This window comes from Ceratotherium simum, chromosome 24, assembly GCF_057802395.1.
Source record: "Ceratotherium simum simum isolate JZ-2026a chromosome 24, ASM5780239v1, whole genome shotgun sequence".
In the NCBI taxonomy this organism is placed as follows: domain Eukaryota; kingdom Metazoa; phylum Chordata; class Mammalia; order Perissodactyla; family Rhinocerotidae; genus Ceratotherium; species Ceratotherium simum.
The window spans coordinates 12,303,901-12,328,104 of NC_141923.1; the positions used below are offsets into that span (position 1 = coordinate 12,303,901).

At 40.0% G+C, this 24,204-nt stretch overlaps 1 protein-coding gene across 5 annotated transcripts in view; it reads right to left on the reverse strand.

The window, feature by feature from the left end:
• The window catches only part of UNC79 (unc-79 subunit of NALCN channel complex), a 231,192-nt gene that overhangs the window by 83,397 nt on the left and 123,591 nt on the right, over positions 1-24,204 (reverse strand). For all 5 annotated transcript variants that reach the window (XM_087448020.1, XM_087448023.1, XM_087448021.1 and 2 more), the window contains 8 exons: positions 20,717-20,858; positions 17,598-17,677; positions 17,365-17,513; positions 12,951-13,108; positions 9,216-9,397; positions 7,216-7,417; positions 6,388-6,567; positions 4,847-4,912 (listed from right to left, as the gene is read on the reverse strand). In XM_087448020.1, coding sequence (XP_087304146.1) covers positions 4,847-4,912; positions 6,388-6,567; positions 7,216-7,417; positions 9,216-9,397; positions 12,951-13,108; positions 17,365-17,513; positions 17,598-17,677; positions 20,717-20,858 — 1,159 coding nt within the window. The remainder of the gene's footprint in view (positions 1-4,846; positions 4,913-6,387; positions 6,568-7,215; positions 7,418-9,215; positions 9,398-12,950; positions 13,109-17,364; positions 17,514-17,597; positions 17,678-20,716; positions 20,859-24,204) is intronic.

A 24,204-nucleotide genomic window follows, 5' to 3' on the forward strand; every position in this document is an offset into this window, starting at 1 on the left:
TTTTCCTAATGACTAGGTATCATTTCATAAACGCCCTCTTCTCACTTGAGAGTCGTCTCTGTTGACCTTCAGTGCTCTAGTCGAAGTTTGCTGCTCTGACTTTGCTTTCCCTGAATCGCCACTCATGAGTGATCTTTAACAAACCATTAAATGTACTGAAAAAAGAACTAGTTAGTGGAACCGTTAGCATAAAGTGAAAAAGAAAAATTGCTTTTCATTCCAATAATTTATTCCTCTAGGTGTGGGCTTTGCAAGTCTGTGCCTTGGATATTGTTTCTCTTTAAAATAGTATAAGCTTATAACTGGCACATTCATCATAAAGAAGAGTTACCTTAATAAAATCCCTAAGACAATGAGCTTAGAAAAGCTGAAATTTTCTTTATTGATAAAGACAATATTATTGTTTTAGTTATCTATAAAAGGTGTGAAATTTCCATTTTAAAACTAAATGCCTGCAATATTGTCTCTAAGGTGTGACAATTAAAACCCCTATTTTTGAATACTAGTTTTGAATTCTAGTCTATGAAATTCCTATATCTATTTGAACTATAAAGATTTAACATGTTAAGAGATTTGATTTTATCATTTCTGTAAAGAAGAATGTAAGCATATTTATAATCATGGAGGCAGAGCTATTCCTACCATGACTTTAACTTGGACTGGGTCCATCAGTCTGTGCACAGAGTGGCACAACTGATTGAAACCCCACATTTACTTATTCAGATGATTTGAAACCAGGCAGGATCAGGATCTGCTTTTCCAGACTTATCTCCTATCAGTACCTTTAGTACCTCAAATGCTCAACATTCTTACAAGCTCAGCTACTAGTGGATCTCAAAATGTAGCCACCATTTTCCCATCTTTGTGTCTTTGTTCATGGTGCTCTCTTCACCTTGCAAGGTGGTCCTTCACCCCCACTCCCAATTTTAGCCTACAGATCCAGTCCTCAGAAGCCATTCTTATTACATATGCCCACCTTCCTCCCGGTAATTGGATGTGATCCCTAAATTCTGTAAATCTCCAAAGACAAGAAAAGAGGGAAGATGGGAGGGAGAAAGGGAAGAATGGAGGAAAGTCTCCTTTAGTATTTCCTAACTCTCCTGTGGCAAATAACTATTAAGCAAGGCAGGACTTTTTATTTATCCATTTGCCTTATTTTCCCTCTAAGAACAAAGGCTCCTTGAAGGCAAGTACTATGTCTTGTCCATTTTTATATCCCTCACAGAATATGGGGCAGTGTCTGACATGTAGTAGATGCTTAGTATTCATAAATGTCTAAAAGTGCACTGAATTCAAGTAAATATTTCAGATCTTGTCTTCTATATAGGAGAAAAACTGATGAAGTCCCCAAACAGCAAGAAAGTGACTAGGGAAATAGGGAAAACTCCTCTATGTAAGTCGACTCATTGACTGCTCTGTCAAATCAACACATGACAATTAGGTAGACGAAGGAAGGACCCCTTCCACACGCTTTCCCTGCATTTGAAGCCAATGATCAAGCACTGTAAATGAGGTTGCACTATGTCATAGTTCTAATTACACCGCCTCACTGATCTCCCTAGCTCATTAACTCAACTGAAAGCTTCACTGACAGCAGTTCTGTTGTGTGTGCACACATCTACAGAAGTGCTATAAAGTTGGGGCTGGTGACTAACTCCATCCCTCATATGCTCCCCATCCCTGCCTTTGCCTCTTTCTATCCCACGTCCTATCACCATGCGTTTACATCCCATCCACCAGTCAAGGCCTGGCTGAAAAGCCACCTGTCCACAAGACCTTCCCTGTTGCCTCTAGCTCTCTCCCATTGCGTTTGAGGTGAACATCCTGTAGTACCATCACTTTCACTCCAGATGAGATTTACTTATATTCCTACTTTATCTGCCTTACTTGACTCTAAGCAAGTCGAGAGTATAAAAATTTCTGATGTATCTTTGCATTCTTCATATTTCCTAGTACAGCAGGTGCCCAATCAGTGTTTGTTGAATAGAAACTGTCATTTCCCAAAATGATCATTTCAAACAAAAGCATTCGTATAAAAACAACTGTACCCTTTGGATCTTAATGATCAAAAGGCATTTTGCAAGTTAGTAAAGAAGTAAATTATAAACCATCTCTATAAAGAAAAAGAGAGAGCCCAAAGAAAAGCACTTTGGAATTTTAGGCAGGGACACTAAGAGGGAGGCAAGGAAAGGTCAATACAAGAGAGTTACACCACTGCTACCCAGCGTTGGGCACCTTCTCTTGATACAAATTCAGAGCAAGAAATTGCAAGATTTCTCTGCAGGCTGGAATAGAATTGAGAGTATCTATGTCCCTTGAGAAACTGGGATAGCTCTAGACCAATCTGTGGGTCCTGACTGGGAAGGTCCTTTGGTGATTTGCATAAAAACACCCCTTATAAAGAGGTAGCATACATATATGAAGTATTATTATTATTTACCTACTATTGTTTAATTATTCATTCCAGGGGATGAGGAACAAGATATAATTCAGCTCCTTGTGTTTATTTGGGGTTGACACCATTTGTTCAGTTTTGTGCTGTTATGCCATAACTACTGCAGTATATTCAATTAATATTCAATAGGTGTTCTGAATCACCAAAGACAAAGAACCTCACAGCATCAGTGAAAATACACCTTATACCTAATTATAACAATTGCAGATTTGCAGGTGAGACTGTATATTTCATCAATTAGGATTAAATGCTGAGCTCCTACTAGCATTTACCACCCGTGCCTTGCAAGAGAGATCAAGGCATCTGGCTTGAGACCCAGATCTGTCACCAACAAGCTTGTGAAACTTATTCCTTTCTGGGTACCTTAGTTTTCTGTAAAAATGAGAATATTTACATATCTCTAATGTCTCACCTATAACATTCTATGAATTTTATATATACGCACAAAGACCTTTGATTTGACTCATAAAAGTCACAGACAAATACAACTCTTCACTAGCCTTGCAGAGTATACCTTCTATACAGAAATACCTTGTATTTCTGTTGCAAAATTTGCCATGGGTAATATGTAAAAGCTAAGATCAGAGCACCATAAATTGTAACTCCAATGCCAAAAAGTTCAGCCTAAATAGCAATTAAAATTAAGTCTTGCTGCATAATTAAAGGGCATCTGCTTTATTTCAGGCCTAATCAATGTGAGATCTTACACAGAGGAGCTCATTACTTGCATCAAACAAAAGTATGTTGGTTAAATAGCAAGTTCTTCAGGTTCTATTTAATTACTATCTTAAACCATCCTATACAATCTTATGATTATCCTAGAATGTCTTTGCTTCCAAGTTAAAACATTCAGTGTCTATTAAATAATAATGCAAAAATGAAAAACTAGTTTGAAATTGCCTTATAAGATGAGCCAGCTATTTCCAAATCTAAGCAAGTTTTGCTTTTGATGGTGGTGTGTAAATTATCTTTCCAGAAGCTTTAGCTCTATATTTAATTTTTAAAATGCTGTTGTCTGCCCCTTTTTTCTATCTGGTCACTTTTGGTGGGACAATTAGATGCCTGAAGGCTTTTCTTAACTTCAAGAAACATATGTACATGTTTTCCCAAAGAGATGTGGGAGGACTCCTTTGGTTGGATTGTTAAAATGGGTGATAATAATTGAAGACTAGCTTTTCAATTAAGCCCTAAGACAAAAAGAAAAGATGGGGTAAAATAAAGATAATTTATGGAATTGTATAAGACCAATCTCAAAAAGACCTAGCTGAAGGGTAACTGGATAGATTTTACATTTGCAGTGAAGCTCAGGATCTGGAGTTCTTCTTTTTATTCTTTTTTTAAAATCCCAGCCCAGTTGAGGCTTGAGTGACATGCAAAACAAGGTAGAGGGACTCTGCCAAGTGTTTGCTGTTCCTTTTTTCTCAGCAATTTTAAAAGAGAAAATATACTTTGGCCAACATCTGCCATCTGCATTCATAATCTTTGGGGTTCTCTCTCTTCTCCTCCCCTCCCACCCCTAATTGCCTCTCTTTCTAGCGTCTTTCTTATAACAAATAACACAGACACTCTTGGAAGTCTCCTTACTTGAAATTTTCCTCCTGAGAGTGTCAGTACCATTCCTAAAAGTTTATCTTAAAACTATTCTTAGATGAAATACCAAATGTTCTATAGCATGACACACAGGTGGTAGTTACCAAGTTTGTTTTGACAAATAAACAGGGTATTCAAAACCTTTACAATCTTCCCAATGAGTCATGATACCATTTGTATAGATAACATTCAGTCTGTAATAGCCTTCCCAGTGTCCCTTCAACCCTTAGGATACTTTATGATAAAGTGTAATCTATTATGGATCATCAAATGATAGTTACACTGTACCCAGCTGAATATGATCCTATGGCCCTCCAAACAATGGAAATCCTTCTTTCTCTGAGAGACAGAAATGCATGTAGAATTGCAAAGAATCAGGAATGACTAAGGGGATGAGTGAATGATGGTGGTTCAAATGTATAACCTTTTAAAATGTAAATGAAATGTGTGTTTTTCCTATAGCAGATATATATGAACATAATATTTCTATGTGTAAATACACATAGAAATATTAGTACTATGTATAGTTCTAGTCATTGGCTCTCTGGTGAAAAGTGCATACTTGGGTAACATGATGCTTCTTACTGGACCAAAAGTTATTGGGATCGAAAGTCATCTGCCAGTATTAAGATGGAAAGAATTGCTATGTCGGGCTCAAACTCTTGAGCATCTGGGGTAAGACCCTTCGAGCTTACAAATCCTAAGTATATCACTCTGGTCCAGTTAGAGACACCGCATTCTTTACCTTGTCCACCTGTGATAGACACTTGCACACGGCCCTTCAACGTCAGAAGTACCCACCTGGCGTCTGTTCAGGTGTCCCACCGAGAGCTGGAGCAGACTGCTCATGCCTGGTCAACCTCATAGCTTAAAAATCAACAACAACTCTATTTAAATAAGCATTAAAAACAACTTGAGCCTAGAAAATATACTCAGTGCTAACTGCATTGGATAGTAGGGGCAAGTTTAGTTTTCCTATTTGTAATTAACATCACATACAAGATGTTTACATCATAAAAGGTTTGTTGTTTTATTTGAATCTCAAGAGCATCCTTCAATGTTACGTCAATTCTTAATCTTCAAAATTGTCATGTGATTCAATTGACAAGAAACAACAATAAATAAATTTTATATCTCAAACTGATCCTTTAGGTTATAAAAGAGCTGGGAAATTCATATAGAAATTGTAATTTATTTAATCTAAGTATTGGTTTCTAGGATCTGACTCAGTTTCATCTGGGGCCTAGCACTACTATGGCTTATCCTTAAATGGCCCCCTGTTATTATCCTTGCTCCCTGAAAACCTGGGTTATTGATTGCTTAGAGGACTTTCATTGACTCTTCCAAAGTTCAAAATACCACATTTCCATAACTTGTCATAAAATAGAGAAAAATACAATAAATAAAATAAAATCATATTTATGATTAAAAATGGTTATGTTACATAAGGCTGTCTTCTAAGAAATGCCAATGAAAAAGCAAACTTTTCGGCTTCTAAGAGGATAAGAAATATGTTTTGTGGTGTTATTTTATTAACTTCACAGCAGTTATTTAAAAATTAAATCACTTAATAAATTTTACAAGTTAGAAATATATTTAAATATACTCATTCACTAATATGGTGATTTAGTTACAAATTTTTAATTATTTGTCATTCATGAGCCATTGCTAATCATTAGAGTTCATTTAGTCATTTGGTAATTTAGGGAAAATTTTGTTCTCTTTAAAAGTGCAATATAAAGAAAGACCTTTAGAAAACAAGTATATATGTTGTTTTTTTTTAAGTTGGCATTGAAGCTTGTTTTTATTTATAAATTATCTAGTGAAGTTGGGCAGAAATTCAACTTCTCCTCAGCCTGATTTTTCTTTTTCAAAAGCAACCATTCTTTTTGGTTTGTCTGGGAGCTTGTCTGGCTGCTTCTATCATGCATGAAAAGAAAAGGCACTCCAAAATTCCATTCTGCCTCCTAGCTGCCATAGGCCTTGTCAGTCTTATTCAGGAAGCTCTTGGGTTACAAGGCTGGTGGTGCAAACCTTCATATCCTAGGACTCAGGAGCAAATAATTCTTCTACGTTTCATGCCAAGCATCAATGGATTTGCTGCCTTCTACATTTCAAAACAGTCCACAGCTGGATCAGGGGTTTGCTTCACCTGCAAACTGGGAAAAGCCACCCAGGGCATTGACACCTCTGGGGTGACCCTCTAGTGAATCTGAAAGCCAAAGCTGCTGAATGAGCTCAGTTTGCTAAATCTGCTCATCTTTGTGAACATTCAACAAGACAAGTCAGCCTCAGAAAGACAGCAAACAGATTTAAAAGAAGGGTGGAAGAAGATACTCAACGAATTTTGGAGGTCAGGGTCTCAGGGAGGGAGAGTGCCCTCTTGGATTCTGCAGGCCCCTTCACACTGTCTCTCAGGGAGCGCACGCTCTTCTGGCGGTTCCTTGCAAAACGAGCCCTCTTGATCTTCCACAACGCCGCATCACTGAGGTTAGCGACATTGGTCCTTACAGCAGTGATAGCTTTGCAAAAGGAATTAGACATTACCATTTTCCTTAACCAGCTACGTAACACAACTACTTTGAAACAATCCATCTATGTATATTTTCAATAGTAAAATATATCTTTCAAGGATACATGAATCATTCATCTCCCTCTATGATGAGTCTTATATTAAAAAATCATGACCATTGCCTATCATGACTATCACGTATCGTTTTTCTGTTTGGACCATACGATTAAATTATCTAATTTTTATTATCACTGGATAAATAGTTGATTGACCAAAGTCCTTCCCCATCTATTTAGAGCTACAGGTAACTGATTAATAAGCGTGCAAGAGTGAATTTGCAAGGTGCAAATATATCTCACAAAATTGTTCACAAACATTATAAACATGATGATTGCATAATATTTAAGGAACACACAGTCACAAATGGTTATCATAGGTCCTCAAGAAATGAGGAGTTTTGATTTTGGAATGCCAGAAAATAGTTAACCTATGGATTACTATAGTAGATATTCAGTAAACGTTTGATGAACTGAGGATATTAAATTAAGGCATCCTCCATAATGGGAAACTAAAATACAGGCAGACTATCTTCTGCTTGTCTAACAAGCACAAGAATAGGAACTGTGACTGTTTAAAGCAAGGTCTTTGTTTTGCTTACTTGTAGGAAAAGGAAATTCTTTATTACAATCCAAATGTAGCTGAGCTTCCAAAGAAAGCGTCTCAAATCTATTGACAAAGAACTCCCAGCTCAAAGCAGGAATATCTTGCTTAAGAAAATGCAAGAGTAAAAGTTTGCTCAATATTGTGGGCCGATCTTTAACCACAGTATCAAACTGGAAGTCAAGACAAAGACACAGACCCTGGGGAAGAGGGGAAGAAAAAAAGGAAAGTTAGATATAAACATCTAAGTTACTTCAAAGTAAATACACTAAGTAAAGTCAGTGAAACAAGGCAACCTCCTCAATCCACACTTATAATGTAGAATGATCCAATTGAAATCTTTTTTGATTGCAAGTTTTACTAGGAAAAAAAAAGCAGAAGAGGAGCTACTTCTAACTGTAGAATATCTCTTGAATTTTGATTCAGAAATCTGAACTAAATGTATACTATTGATTTTCTGATGCATTAAATCATAACCACTTAATCCAAATACACTCAAACCAATGTTTCTTTTTTTAATGTCTATAGTTTCTATTAAGAGAAACATACTTTCAAAGCTACATTTAGAATACCCGAGAAGATGGTCTTCAGATTACCTTTCAGTGCTAAGTTCCGTGATTCTAAAATAAAGTCAACTCATCTTGTCTTCTTGGAATGTGAGTGGAACATAGAATCTTAAAAAATCAAGGTTGGAGTGGATTGAGTATCCATTTCTCTAATATGAGTCTACCATCCCCATTTTTAACTGAATGAAATTTAAAAACTATAATTCATCCAACCATCCTATTAATTCACTCAACTCTCCTTTAATAAGTGCCTCCTATGTTCCAGGCCCCGAGCAGGGGTTAGACATACAACTACCCAGTCTGATGAAAACCAACAGAGAAGGACTATCCAGAAGGCAGCTGGAAACTTTTACAAAGAAGGGTGTGGGTCCACACGCAGAAAAACACTATCATTTTTCAGATCCTGCACAGTTTGCCCTTTGTTTTAGTGTCTTTTACAGAAGAACTCTTACATTGGATTTCAAGGCAGTGTATACACACACACACACACACACACACACACACACACTGACAGTTAAGAACATGGACTTTATTATGAATCAGACCTGAGTTTGCTCTGCCACTTACTAGCTGTGTGACTCTGAAAAAGTTACTTAACCCTTCTAACCCTCAGCTTCTCTATCTGTAAACTGGGAACACACAAAAGGTTATTGTGAGGATTAATGAGATAATGCATGATGGGACACTTTTAATACATGGCCCTGGAAACACAGTATCTATTTGACAAATTTTAGCTCTTGTCATTTTTATTAGTTTTAATAATAATGATATAATAATCAGATTCCAATGTGGAAAAACAGTAGATCAGGATTCTGGAGGTTCTAGTCTTGGTTTTCCCACTAATTCACTCTATGTCCTTTGATAAATCACATTCTCTCTCTGAGACTTGGTTTCTTCAACTACAAAATAAAGGTGCCAAATGAGATAAATGCATGACTCTCTCCAGGTCTCATATTCCATGTTTCTTTGGCTTTAATTTGTGGTGTTTCATTTTGGTAGCATATTTACCTTCTTATGTTTTTCTTTGATTTATGTTATTATGATTTATGTATTTATGATTACGTTATAATTCATCTGATTTCTCTTAGCATCTGGTCACTAATGACAAGCTCAGGAGCCAGCTAAATGGTATACGATAAACCAGCCTAGTTTAAAAACCTGCCACAAAAGAAGTCATACAATAATTATGTCTCTCAGAAGTGATATCAGCATATGGAGAAAGACTGAAAAGAAAGTATCAACAAATAAAAACAAGAGGTCTGTTAATAAGGTGTTGTTCTGGGATGTTTTTCCCACTTTAAAAATTTCCCCTGTTACCATCATCATGATCATCAGTATTATATATGTTTATGTGGCAAATAACTCAATGATTTAGTAGAGCAGAGCAGAGCACTGTCTGCAGAGCAGATAACACACATCTGAGGCACGTCACCTGCAATGCTGGCCTCTTTATGGTGTCAAGCAGGAGACCAGCCCTGGTGGCCACTGCTGGGTTGACGTCCTCCACAGCCGTCAGAAAGCAGCAGAAGGCATGTGCCAGGGAGTACTTCAGCAGGTGGTTTTTGGTCACTGAGTGAATATCCAGAAATCTACAAATTACAGCCACTTTTTCCACTGCAATGTAAAAGGCAGAGGACAAAAAAAATGGCATTTGTTTAGATAGTCTGAGAACTGAACCCACCAAGAAAAAGTTAACTCTGGGCCCCCCACACACTGATTTTAAATACCAAAAGGAAATTCTAATGCCACTTCTCCAGTGTTCCATTTCTTCTGTGCAGCAAAGATGGCTTCTTCTCAGTGCAGTAGTTTTCTGCGAGGCAGCCTTGATTTAGCTCCAGGTTGTCTCTTTTGTTTTTTTTAATGATCTTTCCCTTGTTTAACTTCCAGCTACATTTCAAGCTATTCAGAATGCCTCCATGCTCATTTCTTTGTCCATTTCACAGAGGCAGGAGGTGCCCCCCAGGTCTGGCTCTAGGTTCTGGATCCCCTACTCCACTCTTAGCATGTCACAATGTGAAATGACAACCAGTCTTCCTGGCGCTATAAAAGCCAAGTATTTCTTCCATGAATAAGTGCACCCTTACTTGATAAATTTCTAATTATCCTGCAAATCTATGTTGAATAATTCCAGCCACTCTTAAAACATAGTTTTATAAAAAGCTATAGTAGCTAGTGTAGCAATATAGTTGCAAGCAAATAAAGACGTTTCAGTACTTTGCTTAAGCTGTTCCAGCAACCTAGAATATTCTTGAGATTATTTTCTGCTTATTGATACGCTACCATCCTTAAAAAATCTGCTGCTGAAATTCTATCTGTTCTGTAAAGTCCATTCTGACCTCCTAGAGTGGCCTTTCCATCCCCTGAACTCCTGCAAAAATACTGTTCATTTACCTATGGCATTTGTGTATTCATATATAGCTATATGACATATCTTCTTTTGTGTTCTTGAATTATATTTATACCTTTATAGTTTCTTAACCTCTTCTTATATGTTTATATTTGATCTTATCAATTAAATTAGGAGCTTCTTGAGAGCAGAAATCTGCTCTTATTCTCTTTTTATTGTTCCCATAGTACCTAGTACATACAGTATTTATTCAATAAATTCACTGATTCACTTATTTTAAAAATACATACTGGGGCCGGCCCAGTGGCATAGCAGTTAAGTGTGCACGTTCCGCTGCGGCAGCCTCGGGTTCGGATCCCAGGCGCGCACCGACACAATGCTTGTCAAGCCATGCAGTGGCGGCATCCTATATAAAGTGGAGGAAGATGGGCACGGATATTAGCCCAGGGCCAGTCTTCCTCAGCAAAAAAGAGGAGGATTGATGATAGATGTTAGCTCAGGGCTAATCTTCCTCACACACACACACACATACACACACAAATATATATATATATAAAGAACATGTATATAACTAAGAAATCATCCTAGGTACTTAGGAGGAGATGGAAGTAAATGGAAAAATGAATTGTTAAGAACTGAACGTTTGTGTCCTCCCCCAACAAATTCATATGTTGAAGCCCTAACCCCCACTGTGATGGTTTTGTAGGTGGGACCCTGGGAGGTAATTAGGTTTAGATGAGGTCATGAGGGTGGGGTTCCCATGATGGGCTTCATGTCCTTATAAGAAGAGGAAGAGACACCAGAGCTCTCTGTCTCTCTCTCCACCATGTATGTGAGGACACAGCGAGAAGGCAGCCAGCCATCTACAAGCCAGGAAGAGAGACTTCATGGAGGAAGCAAATTGGCCGACACCTTGATCTTGGACTTCCCAGCCTCCAGAACTGTGAAAAATAAATTTCTGTTGTTTAAGCCACCCAGTCTGCGGTATTCTGTTATGACAGTCCGAGCAGACTAATAAGTGAATCATTCACAGGTCTTGAGTTCCAAGTCAAGTCGACTAAAACAATAAGACAGATACAACTATAACTGCAATGTAATATAAAAAGCTATAAATGCTACTAATGTGGCGTAAATAAAACACTATGGGCGATCAGGGGATAAAGAAATGACTTTATTTCTTGGCATGTCACTGAGGGAACCAAGAAAGTAGAATACAGTTGGGGCATGTGAAGGTAGTTTTCAAATGGAGGTGGCATTTGAATGGGACCTAGAAGGGAAGAGGATTTCAGATGGAGAGCACAGAATGGCCAAGACATGGATGAGGGGAAGCAGGCAGCAATGGGGAAAGAGCAATGACATGTGTGGAAAAAAGAGTGGGAAATGAGGCTGCAAACACTCGCAATTAGACCATGGGCGGCTTTGAATATCAGTTTAAGGGATCTGAACTTTATTCTCTAGGCGCTGAAAACCCATTAAAATTTTTTGAATAGAAAAGTGACATAATCAGAGCTATGATTCATAAGATTAGTCTGGCAACAATATAATCCTTAAATTGTAATGAAAGAGAATAATTAATCATTTATCTGCTTTATTTGTATTTAAATGCTGATAAAATGTTGCCAATACCACATACTTTTTTGTTAGTAAACTTTAATCTAATTCCCTACAACATCACGTGCTACCATAGAAATAAACTAGCCCCTGGGATTCATGAGGCATAAAAAGCAAGAACGCTTTGAAGTGGCCAGATATTAGGGAACTGAGCTCTAAAGTATAATAGTTAACTCACCTGATGGAACTTCCATTTCTTTGCCAAATTTTTTATTTTTATTTTTTTTGTGTGAGGACGATCAGCCCTGAGCTAACATCTGTTGCCAATCCTCTTTTTGCTGAGGAAAATTGGCCCTGGGCTAACATCCATGCCCATCTTCCTCCACTTTACATGGGAGGCCGCCACTGCATGGCCTGACAAGCAATGCGTCAGTCCGTGTCTAGGATCCAAACTTGCAAACCACGGGCCACTGAAGCGGAGCGTGCAAACTTAACCGGTACACCACCAGGCCAGCCCCTCTTTGCCAAATTTTTGAGACATTAAAATATATAGAACCATTCTGATGAGGTACACTATGGTATGTCAGTCCTGCTTGCTGCCCCCTGAAAATGAGAGTACTAGCAGATTGGGGTGACAGTGAAGCCAGCAGATGTGAGACTAAGAGAACATGTCCACGTTCCTTCCTTACCATGTTTCTGTGAGAACTTGCCATTCTAAGCACTAGGAACTTATACCCATCACTGCACCGAACTTGGTCCCTGATGCTTCAATGGCAAGGGTATAACAGCAGAGATTCTCAAACTTCACTGAATTACCTGTAGAACATGTTAAAAATGTAGATTCTTGACCTCACCCCCTGAGATTCTGATTCAGTAGGTCTAGGATAGGGCCCAACAATCTGCATCTTTAACAAACATTCCCAGTTACTCTGATGCAAGCAACCTATTAGGTTGACTAGATAATTTATTATTCAAGCCAGGACTCATCTGAAGGTAAACAAGGGTACAATTAATAAATACACTTGGACAGCAGGCATAAACGGGGACTATCCTGGGCAAACCTGGACAGGGTCACCCTACCTAAGGACAATTTGCAAAATACTATTATCAGGGAAGCTCGGCTGAGTAGAACCACCAAAGAACACCAGCAAGCAGGACAATGCCCTGTAAAAACAAGGGGGGAAAAAGGAGGGCCGCAAATAGACGTCATGACGGGACACGTGGTTGACCTCGCGACCAGAGAGCATTTTTAAGCTAATACAGAGGTACCTGCTTCAAACCTCATCTTCCAGTCTCTGCTGTTGAAATTGCCGTTTATGATTGTCCAGAAGATGTCAGCACCATGAGGAAGTGACAAAGCATGGAGAAGGAGAGGAACTGCCAACGAAGAGAGCTGGGAGAACTCAGATTTGACGACTCTCCACAGACTGGGGAATCCAGAAGAGCAAAGTGGTTACAGTTATAATAACCTTTCTAGAAAAAAAATCATATTATCTTAATTTATAGGAAGTGTAGTTAACAGGTGGCCGGTAGGGATGCTTTCGGTGAAATTACACTCATGCACAAAACTATAATCCTCTGATACATTTTTCCTATGCTCTGGTCTGTTAATGTTTTTTTAAAGAAATTGCTTTTATGTAACAACATAGAAAAACACTTACCACTTAACATTATATTTTTAACATAAAAATTATATATTATAAATTCAGGTATATAAATGAACAATGTTAAATAATATACAAAATTGATATTAGTTATGTTAAGATGATGGGGTAAGTGATTTTTTTTAAATTTTCTTGTACTGAACATCTGGGAGTTTTGTTGGTTTTACCTGCCTAGCAGCCTTTTCCTCTTATTCTTGCAAAGAACAACTCTTTTTCTATTAAAAACAGTCTGTCCACCAGCTGGCAGGGCTGTCAATCAAGGTGCCCCACCTTTCCTATTGCAAGAGTGAACACAAAACCCAGGTTGATCAAAGTACTTCAATGCCAAAGAGTGAGTAGTCTGGGGTGGGCATATGACCCAAGCTTGGGAATGCCAGAATCCTTTTTCAAGATATAGATATGATCTCTCTCCTAAAATCTCAGGAACAAAGTGCAATGTTGGTCTAGAGCTGCTATTGATCCTCTTTCCCACCTCATAGGGACAGCCTGCTGAGAAGAAGCAAACAGAGAAGAAACTAGGCTAAGTGATGGGGAGAGGCAGAGAAAGGGGAAGGGGGAGGGGGAGAGAGAGAGAGAGCCCTAGTAACATGAGTACTAGCCATGCCTAAAACCAGACCACTATGGTCAAAATGTACCTTAGCAAGTTTAGCTAAGTCCTTATCAATTTCTACCACGAAAATTTTGAATATATATTTTTAGTAATAATATATTATTGGTTTCAAATTTTTTGCTCAATTATTTAAAGTATACTTTTTGTTTGTTTTTGTTGTTGTTTTGTTTTGTTTTCTGTTTGGCTCCAGAATTAGTATCAGAATCAAAACTATTTGTGACTTTTAAAAAACTCACAATGCACCACTAAGAGATGGGAGGAGTGACACACATCTCCATTTTACAGAGAACATAGTGAGGTACTTGTACACTAGAGCTGCTTGTTTCTGAGAAGACATACTAGAGCTATGGAATGAAAAGGAACAATTTTCAAACACCATATGCTTCATCTGAGTCATGGAAATCAGAGAAATATGGATCTAATCCCACCCCTGCCATTAATTAACTGTGTAACTATGTTTAAATTTCTTAACTTCTCTGAACTTTCATTTGCTCCCAATGCTGGTTATATAAAATGAGATGATGCATAGTGCTTGACACATAGTAGGTATTCAAAAACCTCACGCTACTGTTATCATTGTAAGGCTCAAGATGATGGTGCTTCCAGAGCACAATAGACCCTTTGAAGAATGCAAACGAAAAAGAAGACATAATCTGTGCCATTGTGGAACTTGCGATTTATTTGAAGAAGGCAAACCATGTACAACACTGCTAGAAAACCATCTCAGTGAGAAAATCTCTGGATTTGGCCAGTCCCACATGGCTTTGCCAGTTCTCTAAGGCAGCTTTATTTGAAAAAGGAAGACTGTCCTTTCCCCAGATCCCTTCATAGTCCATCATGGTTTCTGTGTCTTTGAGGAAAAAAACCTGGGCTGTGTAGCCCAAAGGCTGAGTCAGAGATCCCACGGCACCAATAATCCATTTGGCTTGGGTACATGTCTGGTAGAGGTTGCTTTCACGATAACAGTCAGCCCACTTAGTATTCTCACTCCCCTGGAATGACCGGAGCTTCTGCCTGACTCTTGACCCTGCTCCTTCATTGCTTTTGCCTGGACTTGCTGCTTGTCTCCACTGTCACACTCATCCTTTCAGATTATTCCTACTCTTCCCCACATCCAGGTCAGCCACGCTGCCCTTCTACCGGCTCCTCCCACTGCGCCTGTAGAATCCCCGTTTTATTATGAGAAAACTTCTTTAGATCTTCCACCTCTCCCATAGCGTTCTTCTGTACTGGGATGAATAATGTCCCCATCCAAAAATATTCATGTCTACCCAGAACCTCAGATTGTGACCTTATTTGGAAATAGGGCCTTTGTCGATGTAATTAGTTAAGCTGAGGTCATACTGGATTAGGGTGGGCCCTAAATCTAGTGACTAGTGTTGTTATAGGAAGAGGAGAGCACACACAGAGACACACAGGGGAAAGTGACCCGTGAAGATGGAGGCAGAGGTTAGAGGGATGCAGCTACAAGACATGGAAGGCCAGGGATTGCCGGCACCCGCCAACAGCCAGAAGAGGCAAGGAAGGAGTCTTCCCTAGAGCCTTCAGAGGAAGCAAGGCCCCGCCAAAGCCTTGATTTCAGACTTCCAGCCTTAGAACTGTGAGAGGATAAATTTCTGTTGTTCTAAGCCACTCAGTTTGTGGTAATTTGTTACGGCAGCCCTAGACAGCTTCTCCCTCCACCTTTGCTGAAACCTGATGTTTTCCTGGTAACACAATTTCGCCTTAACCCTCTCTCTGAGTCTTCACCCTAGTCTTCACTGGCTCCAAATGATCCTTGCTTCCCATGACTTCCTCCAGGCCTTCTCTTACCAACCTCTTTCTTTTGAAACCCATGACATCTACTTGTAGAGCCCTTCTCCATTCCTTGGTGAATTTGGAGGCTCAGTCTTCTTCCTCACCCAAGCCTCTGCTGATACCTTTAGTGAATCAAGCCCTGGTTTCATAGATCTCCCACTTCCTCAATCACAGTGGCCTTTATCTCTGCTCTACTGGATGAGCCACTGACTTCACCTCTCGAAGACTAAGAACACTCAGGTTTCCAAAACCTCTGATCCTGACTGAGACTTCTTTTCTCTCTTTTCTATACTCTTCTCCCAAACATGAAACCTTTTCTGGCTTCATTTGCCTCCGGTCTTAGACTGAATCCCAGAGTCAACCATTTTGTCACTCTGGAATTCCTTGTCCCTCTGACTTCCACCCTAATCAAATCACTAATTGCCACTCCTGAATAAACCTACTGCCCACTCTCTCTCATCCACTCCCAGGCCCTAGAGCATTGGTGAAAAAGAAACACAAATTCCTACTAACTTGGTCCACCACAAAGGTGAGGTTAGTTCATGCTAGCTAACCTCAACGGGACCTGAAGCTAGTTTGGAAGGGGCTGAATGCTAGCCCCTTCCAAACTAGACTGCAAATTCCCAAAGTGCCTAGAATAACAATGTATTTAGTAAGCCCTCAATAATATTTGTTGAAGGAATGAATAAATAAATGAACAAAAGGAGTAAAGACAGATAGAGCCTCAACTTGGTTTTGTCACCAAGTTAACCTAAACCAAACTTTTCCTTTTTTTAATCACCTCATTCTCTTACATATAAAATGAAGATAATATTTTTCTGACTTACATCCAGAAAGATTGTAACAGTTATTTTAAGGTTTCAGGAAGAAAAACACTACATAAATCTAGGGCAATATTTTACTATTTTTCTCAAAATGCCTCAGCCATCTCTAAAAAACTACCCTAGTAGACAATATATGGAGAGATTTTAGATATCTACTAGCAGTTCTATCTCAAGTAAGAAATTGGAGTCTTTTTTTTTTTTTTTTTGGTGAGGAACATTGGCTCTGAGCTAACATCTGTTGCCAATCCTCCTCTTTTTGCTGAGGTAGATTGGCTCTGAGCTAACATCTGTACCCATCTTCATCTATTTTGTATGTGGGATGCTGCCACCCATGGCCTGATGAGCAGTGCATCGGTCCCCACCCAGGATTCAAACCTGCGAACCCTGGGCCACAGAAGCAGAGTGCCAAACTTAACCGCTACGCCACTGGGCTGGCCCCAAGAAACTGAGTCTTTACTCAGTTACACTCGGTAAGTATTAACTTTAGTACTTACTGACATTTTTCTAGGGTACACTATATTCATAAGCCATCAAACAACTGAAAGGCATAAAATAATCCTTATTTTGCCTTTTCTATTTCCACAGTATCTAGCAAAGAAAATTACTATTCCTTATATTGACATACTTAAAAATTAGACTATATAGAAGAAATAAAAGTTTCTATAGGTGATTTGGCTGTCCTGGATAAGAAAAATAACCAAAATGAGTCGGTAAGTCTTATTCTAACTATAATTTTCACAGCTAAAGCCTAAAATATAAACAAACAAAAAACTGTTAGGAAGACATACCTTGCAATCAACATATGATCCTGAATGTAGGCTAAAAATTGAGGATGATCTTTTCTAGCAATGTATAAACACTCTCCATGTAGACAGAGAATCTTCAGGCAATTGAGCATATTAAAAAGAATGTCTGGCTCTTCAAACTTAGCCATTTCCTATGCAAAGAACCACATAGTTACTAAGTTTTCTAAAACAACAATGCTACCAAACCAAAAATTCAAATATTTCAAAAAATATACCTGGAAAATGGTGTATATTAGTCTCAAAGTTACTGGAAGCTGTTGGTAGCAAAACTTTCTTTCAGTATCATTCTTTATTGCTGTGAAGAAATAATTACACAAAGTTTAGCATAACTCCTTCTTTCCCTCACCATTCATGAACTGATCAAAATCATAAAACCAAGAGTAAAGAGAGATATAGAATATATTAAAAAGTATTTGTGTAATGTTTTATTTGCTCCAAGTTAGCATGTATCCTTTCTATGATGCAAGTGCAGGAACCTTCTAGATTTAGGATTCTCCGTTTTCCGCTGTTTATTGCATCATGTATTCAGATGTCTTTGGCTCCCTGAAGCGACCCCAGCCCAGCCCTATGCTCCTCTGGGCAGCTAGTTCTGCTGCTACCTGGAGGGGCTGGAGCCCTGGCTAGGTATGTCTTCCTAATTGAAAGGGAGATGAGCAGGTTTTAAAGAGAGGTATTCAAGTTGTATTAGCACCCAACGAGGGATTTATCCCAGGACTCACACAAAAAGGGAGCGATTTGAAGAAGTTGAGCACATTCAAATCAGAACAACTACTCATGGTTTATCTTCTTGTGAGATTCTCTGAAACCTTTGCCTGTATGGTGGGAGGTGGTGGTATATTGTACATGAGGCATGCTAGAGGAAAGGATTCACAAGTTAATCAGATGTAGAAACTAGTGTAAAATATTTTCAAATTACCATTTTAAGTTTTGGCAGTTCATAGGATCAGAGACAATGGGAGTCAAATCCTCTTGGCATATATACTAAATAGTTTATTGGGGATCTTCCACTCTAATGTATTTTCAATATTGTTATCAGCATTTGACTCTATTTTGTCTAGTGTGAAAGTTTTAAAAATATTTTTAGTGGAGGACATATCTGACTGCTATAAAAAAATGGGTGCCAGGCCACAAAATGCAGAGAAAGGAAATATTCTAAAAGGAAGGGGAAATCACTGAGCATATGTCAGTAGAGCGCCCCTTCATTCTATGACAGAGGAGCTCAAGACCACTGCCCACAAAGCAGAACCAGGATCGGGGCGCTGAGCAGCAGGGAAGGTGGGTCATGGAGGAAAATTAATGGAGGCCTCCCTGGGGAGACAACTTATAACTGTGTCCTGCAAGACAGACAGTAACAGGAAAACAGACCAGAAGCTATGATAGGAGCCTAAAGTGGTGTTTAGGGGATATGAATCAAGCAAACGTTTAAAAAAGTGGAGTTTATAATAATTAAGCAAGGAAAAGAGTAATTTATAAAAAGAAATTGCTTCATTTTAACCATTGTTCAAATAAAATGCTACATATAAATAAAAGTTTCAGTTAGTTGATTTGTGTGCTGTCTTGGGTTTAAAAAATATATTTGCATTAAAGAGTACAGGTTAAAGGATCATAAGTGAAATCCTTGCTTCCTTTAGGCATTAATGCCTCATAGAAACACAGCCCCAGGTCTGAGCCTCAACAAGTAATTAACTCCAAGTAAACCAGGAGACCCGAGTTCTAATCTCAACCCTGCCACTAACTAGTTGTACAATATTTGGATTTGTGCTTCCCAGACCCCCACCACAGGTATACCCAGAACTGGGGGTGGGCGGGTGGAGCTCATTCATTTCGTTTGTGTTTTAACTCCTCAGACGATCCTGATGCTCCATTACAGTTTTGGCAGCATGTTAAGCTTAAAGCATAGATTAGGAATGAATAATACCAGCTATATAACCATGGACAAGTTATTTAATCCATCTGGGATGTATCTTCCTCATCTGCAAAGTGAGAAGGCTGAATTAGATCAGCAGGTTTCAAACTTCTTTTCAGTGGAATACTTTGTTTAAAGAAAATCTTACTTAGAACTCCAACATATGAGATAGAGCAAGTCAGGGCACTCTGGTTGAAGCAGGATGTGCATCTGGGTCTATATCATTTGCCCACATGTTCCCTCCAAATGCCACCCCAATTAAGGAAGGTCAAAAAGAAACAACACAGAGCTTATACAACTCCAAGTACACGCTGAAAACCAATGAAGTGGGTCATCTCAGGCGTTCCTTCAAATTCCAAGTTTCAATGGTTGTAAATAGTGTGAGCCGAGATATTCATACTCAACTGACCATTTATACAATCCATGCAGAAGCAGTTAGTTCTGACCAAGCATTTTATGGTAGTGATGCGGTTACCTTAATCTGAATAAGACACCCCAGGGGCTACAATGAACCCCACACTGCAGTCACTTAATGTTTGCTCTTCACTGAAGAAATGATGGAAAGCCCATGCTTCCCAAACTTTGGTCCTGGGGGTGGGCCTCCCGGAGTCCAGCTATTCTAACAGCTCAGGAGAGTGGAAGCAGAAAGATAAAAAGCTACTCAGATTTGTTCCAGGTCCTGTACAAATTCCCAGAGTGCCACAGTGCAGATCTAGAAACTGGGCTTTCCCAGAGGCACGTAAGATAAAGAATTTTTAAGTCACATCATAAATTCCCAAAACTCCTTCAGAGTTTGAAGAGCTAGTGTATGATTCCGGCCAGCCTGCCATCTTGCTGTCCCCAATTAGCTCCCACAGAGCCTTTACGCAAAGTAGAAAGAGGCCATCCTTCCTCCCAGCTCTGAGCCAAGCCAACCAGCCTTAGAGCACAAGTTGCGCAGCTGTACGCGGTGGGCCTGTCCAGAGTCCTGGTCAAGCCCCTGGGGCGCAGAAGCTGCATGAGCTCAAGTTCCATCACCTCTCTCCCAAACACTCTGCTTTGCCCAAATGCCCCGAGTAGCTGCTGAGTGTCAGCACCCTCCGCTTTAGCCGTTCAGCCTTGGTTCCGAGCTACCTCTCCACAGAGAACATGATACACCACAAGTAGGAAAGTGATGATTTCTACACTCACACAGCAGGTTTTTGTTGATAACAAGCTCCTGCTGCCAGGAAGATGCTCAGTGACCTCTGTTATACCAGAAGCACATCCTGGATCTGTTCGCTTCATAATCTAAGGGGAAATGGTTCATTTGCACAAGTCTACACTAAAGAAGCCAAGTCGGTACTTGCCCAAGTCGATAGTAATCTAAGCAACCAGGGTTCTGAACGTTAGGCCTGTGCAAACCGGGATGTGCACACCGCTCTCCCCCATCAGCCAGCATTCACCTACCAGCAGGTTCCGTGGGCTCGGTGTGATTGCCTGGGTTCTCCCCATGCTTGGTTGCTGGATTCTCCTCCTCCTCACCTTCAGGGCCTATAATAAACTCTGGTCTGGAAGAAAGGAGGCTATCCTCAAGGCTATCTGTGGGCTCCTGAAACAAATATGACAAGCAGCCAGATGAGCAGCCCTTTGGGGATGTAAAGAACGGTTCCTCTTAGTTCAGCAAAGATTGACCAAATTCCTGCTGTGTCCCAGCCCTGTGCCGAGCCCTGGAGGGCAAAAGCACCTGCTACAGAAGAGACTTGAGCTTATTTCCATAATGGTTAAAGGAAATTTGGATCAGCTGTTACTGAAATGTTTTCATTCCCTTGAAATAAATATGGAAAATCTCCAAAACACTGTTAAATCTCCATAAACCTGCTTTCCCATCTCTGCTTTAATCCCTGTAATGAGTGTTCCACTCACCAAATGATTCCAATCCATGCACATTTTGTTCAATAACCGTACTTAATTAGCAGGGACTAATAAGGGGCTCACTGCAGTATGCTAAGATGCAAATACTGGGTGTCTGGAGAAGTCAAATTTTTAGGAGCAAGAAATTGCTATAACATGTGAGTGAAAGAGAGTTCTGGTAACCCAAGTGTCCACCGACAGAAGAACAGATAGACAAAATGTGGTATATACATACAATGGAATATTATTCAGCCTCAAAAAGGAAGGAAATTCTGACATGTGCTAAAACGTGGATGAAGCTTGAGGACATTATACTAAGTGAAACAATAAGCCAGTCTTAAAAGGACAAATATTATATGATTCCACTTATATGCGGTATCTATAGTAGTCAAACTCATAGAGACAGAAAGCAGAATGTTAGTTTCCAGGAGCCAAGGGGAGGGAACGGGAAGTTATTGTTTAATGGGTACAGAGTTCCTGTTTTGCAAGATGAAAAAGTTCTGGAGATTGGTTGCACAGCAATGTGAATACACTTAACGCTATATACATTTCTATATAATATGTAATATTTATAAATGTATATGTAAAACAAGCTGCAAAAATGGGTGGAAAAGAGAAGATTAAAAAGAGAGCGTGCACTAAATATGGCTACCATTTAAAGTATCCATCTCTAGTTATCCGCCTTCTCCAGCCTTTTTCTTTCTTTCAAGTTCACCTTCACATAGCCTCTTTTAAAATCATCCTCTTGGGCCGGCCCCGTGGCTTAGCGGTTAAGTGCGTGTGCTCTGCTGCTGGGGGCCCGGGTTCGGATCCTGGGCACACACCGACGCACCGCTGCTGAGGCCGCATCCCACATGCAGCAACTAGAAGGATGTGCAGCTATGACATACAACAATCTACTGGGGCTTTGGGGGGAAAATAAATAAAGAAAATCTTCAAAAAAAATAAACAAATAAAATCATCCTCTTCTAGCTAATACTTTTTAATCAGTAAACACTTTTTTAAGCACTATATGACAGCCAGCTCAAAGCAAGAAGGAGATAAAGATTGACCGGGTACAGGAAGGACGCCAAGAAGAAAGAAACAAGCGCTTAAAATGGTGGCTGGGAGGGCTGTGAAGAAGATCTTTGCCAGCTTCACAGTTTTGCTAAGGCTGGCCCTGTTCCTGAGTCACCCATCAACAAGACATTAAATCAAATTATAAACTGAGCTTCATTAAATTAGATAGGGTGAAAAGTTTCCTGCTGCATAGTGACTCTTCTACACACACCCACGTTTCTGTTATCATCCTCCAAGAAGGCAGGGACTGGTGTTACCTGTCTTTGCATACTAGCCTAAGCCTCCTGCTAGCCCATCCTTCATGTCCTCACCCACTTGCCCTCTGCCTGTCCCAGGAGGAGACCTAAAGAGCTAAGATGGCTGATGCATGCAGTGGAGACCATGTGTTCTAAGACACAGTCCTCTTTTATTGATGAGCATCTCTCCCATAAGACTTTGAGAGAGGAAAACTGAACCCTTTAGCTCCACCTCCAAATTTGATATTTTAGGCACGTGACAATGTCAAAAGCATTGTGCACGTGTTTCAATGGCTCAGTTTCTCCACATTTATGCTTCCCTCCTTGTTTCATGGGATGGCGTTGTGAAACTGACACAGCACAGAAAGCCTGCGGGGACAGGGGAGAGGCTCAGGACATCCGCCTCCACCCTCTTCACCCTCTCATCCCCTTCCTGAAAGAGAAGTCTGTACTTCATGTAGCTACTCCCTCAGCTGATTCTGTTCTTAAACCACAAATTACTGTAACCCGTGGTTACTAGCACCCCCAAAGGCACAAAGGACCCCTAATTTCAGAACCCCCTGGGCATGTTTTAGTCTTTTATTTTTCCTCTCTTCTCTTGACATGATCGACTATCCCCTCCTTTTCTAAACTATCTCCTGCCTTGGTTTCGGAGTTAGTGCTCTCTCTCGGTTTTTCTCTGGTGCCTCTGGCCTCTTCTCAATGTATTTCTGCTCTTTACTGCCCCTGTTTTCCCCTGTTAAGAGCTGGTACTTCCCAGAACTCGAGCCGTACGTCTTCTCCCTTCTCATTCCACACAGCCTACCACAATATGCTGGCGACTCCAAACTTTTATCTACTTCTGCTCTTTCTCTTACAAACCAGATCCACATGTCTGATGGTGGTTGACAACCCCACTTGGATATCTAAAAGGCATCTCAATCCCCGATGTCTGAATGTGACTGCATCATATCCCACTCCTGCCAAAAGAATCACTTCTCCTATTACAGTAACTATCTTCTGTAAATGGCAACATCATCAGCTCCCAAGCCAGAAAACATAGATTTGTCCTCAACTTTTCCATACCAAAACGCCAACTAAACACCAAGTGCTGTTGATTCTCTTTCCTAAAAATGTGCCAGGCCCACCGCTTCTCTTCATCACCACCCCATGACTTTAGTTCAGGCTCCCTTATTTTCTTCCCTGAGTGACCACATTAACCTTCTGACTAGATTCCTGTCCCCAGTGTCCAAATCCTCCACTCTCTCCTCTACTGACAGAATGAATTTCTCAAATTCATTGAATTGTATCACCACCCTGATTAAAATTCTTTAGGATCCCCCCATTGTCACCAAGACAAAATCCAGACTTCTTAGTTTGGCAGACAGAGCCCTTAATAAATGTGAATATAAAATTGAGTCTATCTTTCTCCACCCAACTCTCACAACTTTCCCATCCTTCTCACCGCTCTAACAACACTGAACTACTTGCAGTTTCCTGAGTGTGTCATTCCCTCCTTTCCTCTGTATCATTTCAACAGAGAGTTTTGTGGGTCTCAAAAGTGCTTCTCTCCTACCGCCTTCACTGCATGGACTGCACTCCTCCGCCAGATATAAGCTCAGGAACCATCTCCTCTGTGAGGATCTGCCGGACCCCGGTCACACCTCCAAGCTACAATTGTCGTCCCCTCTCCGTACTCCCACAGCTGTCTTGTTCACACCTCTCTCATGATGCTCCTCACCCTGTCTTACGGTTTTCGTTTAATTAAAC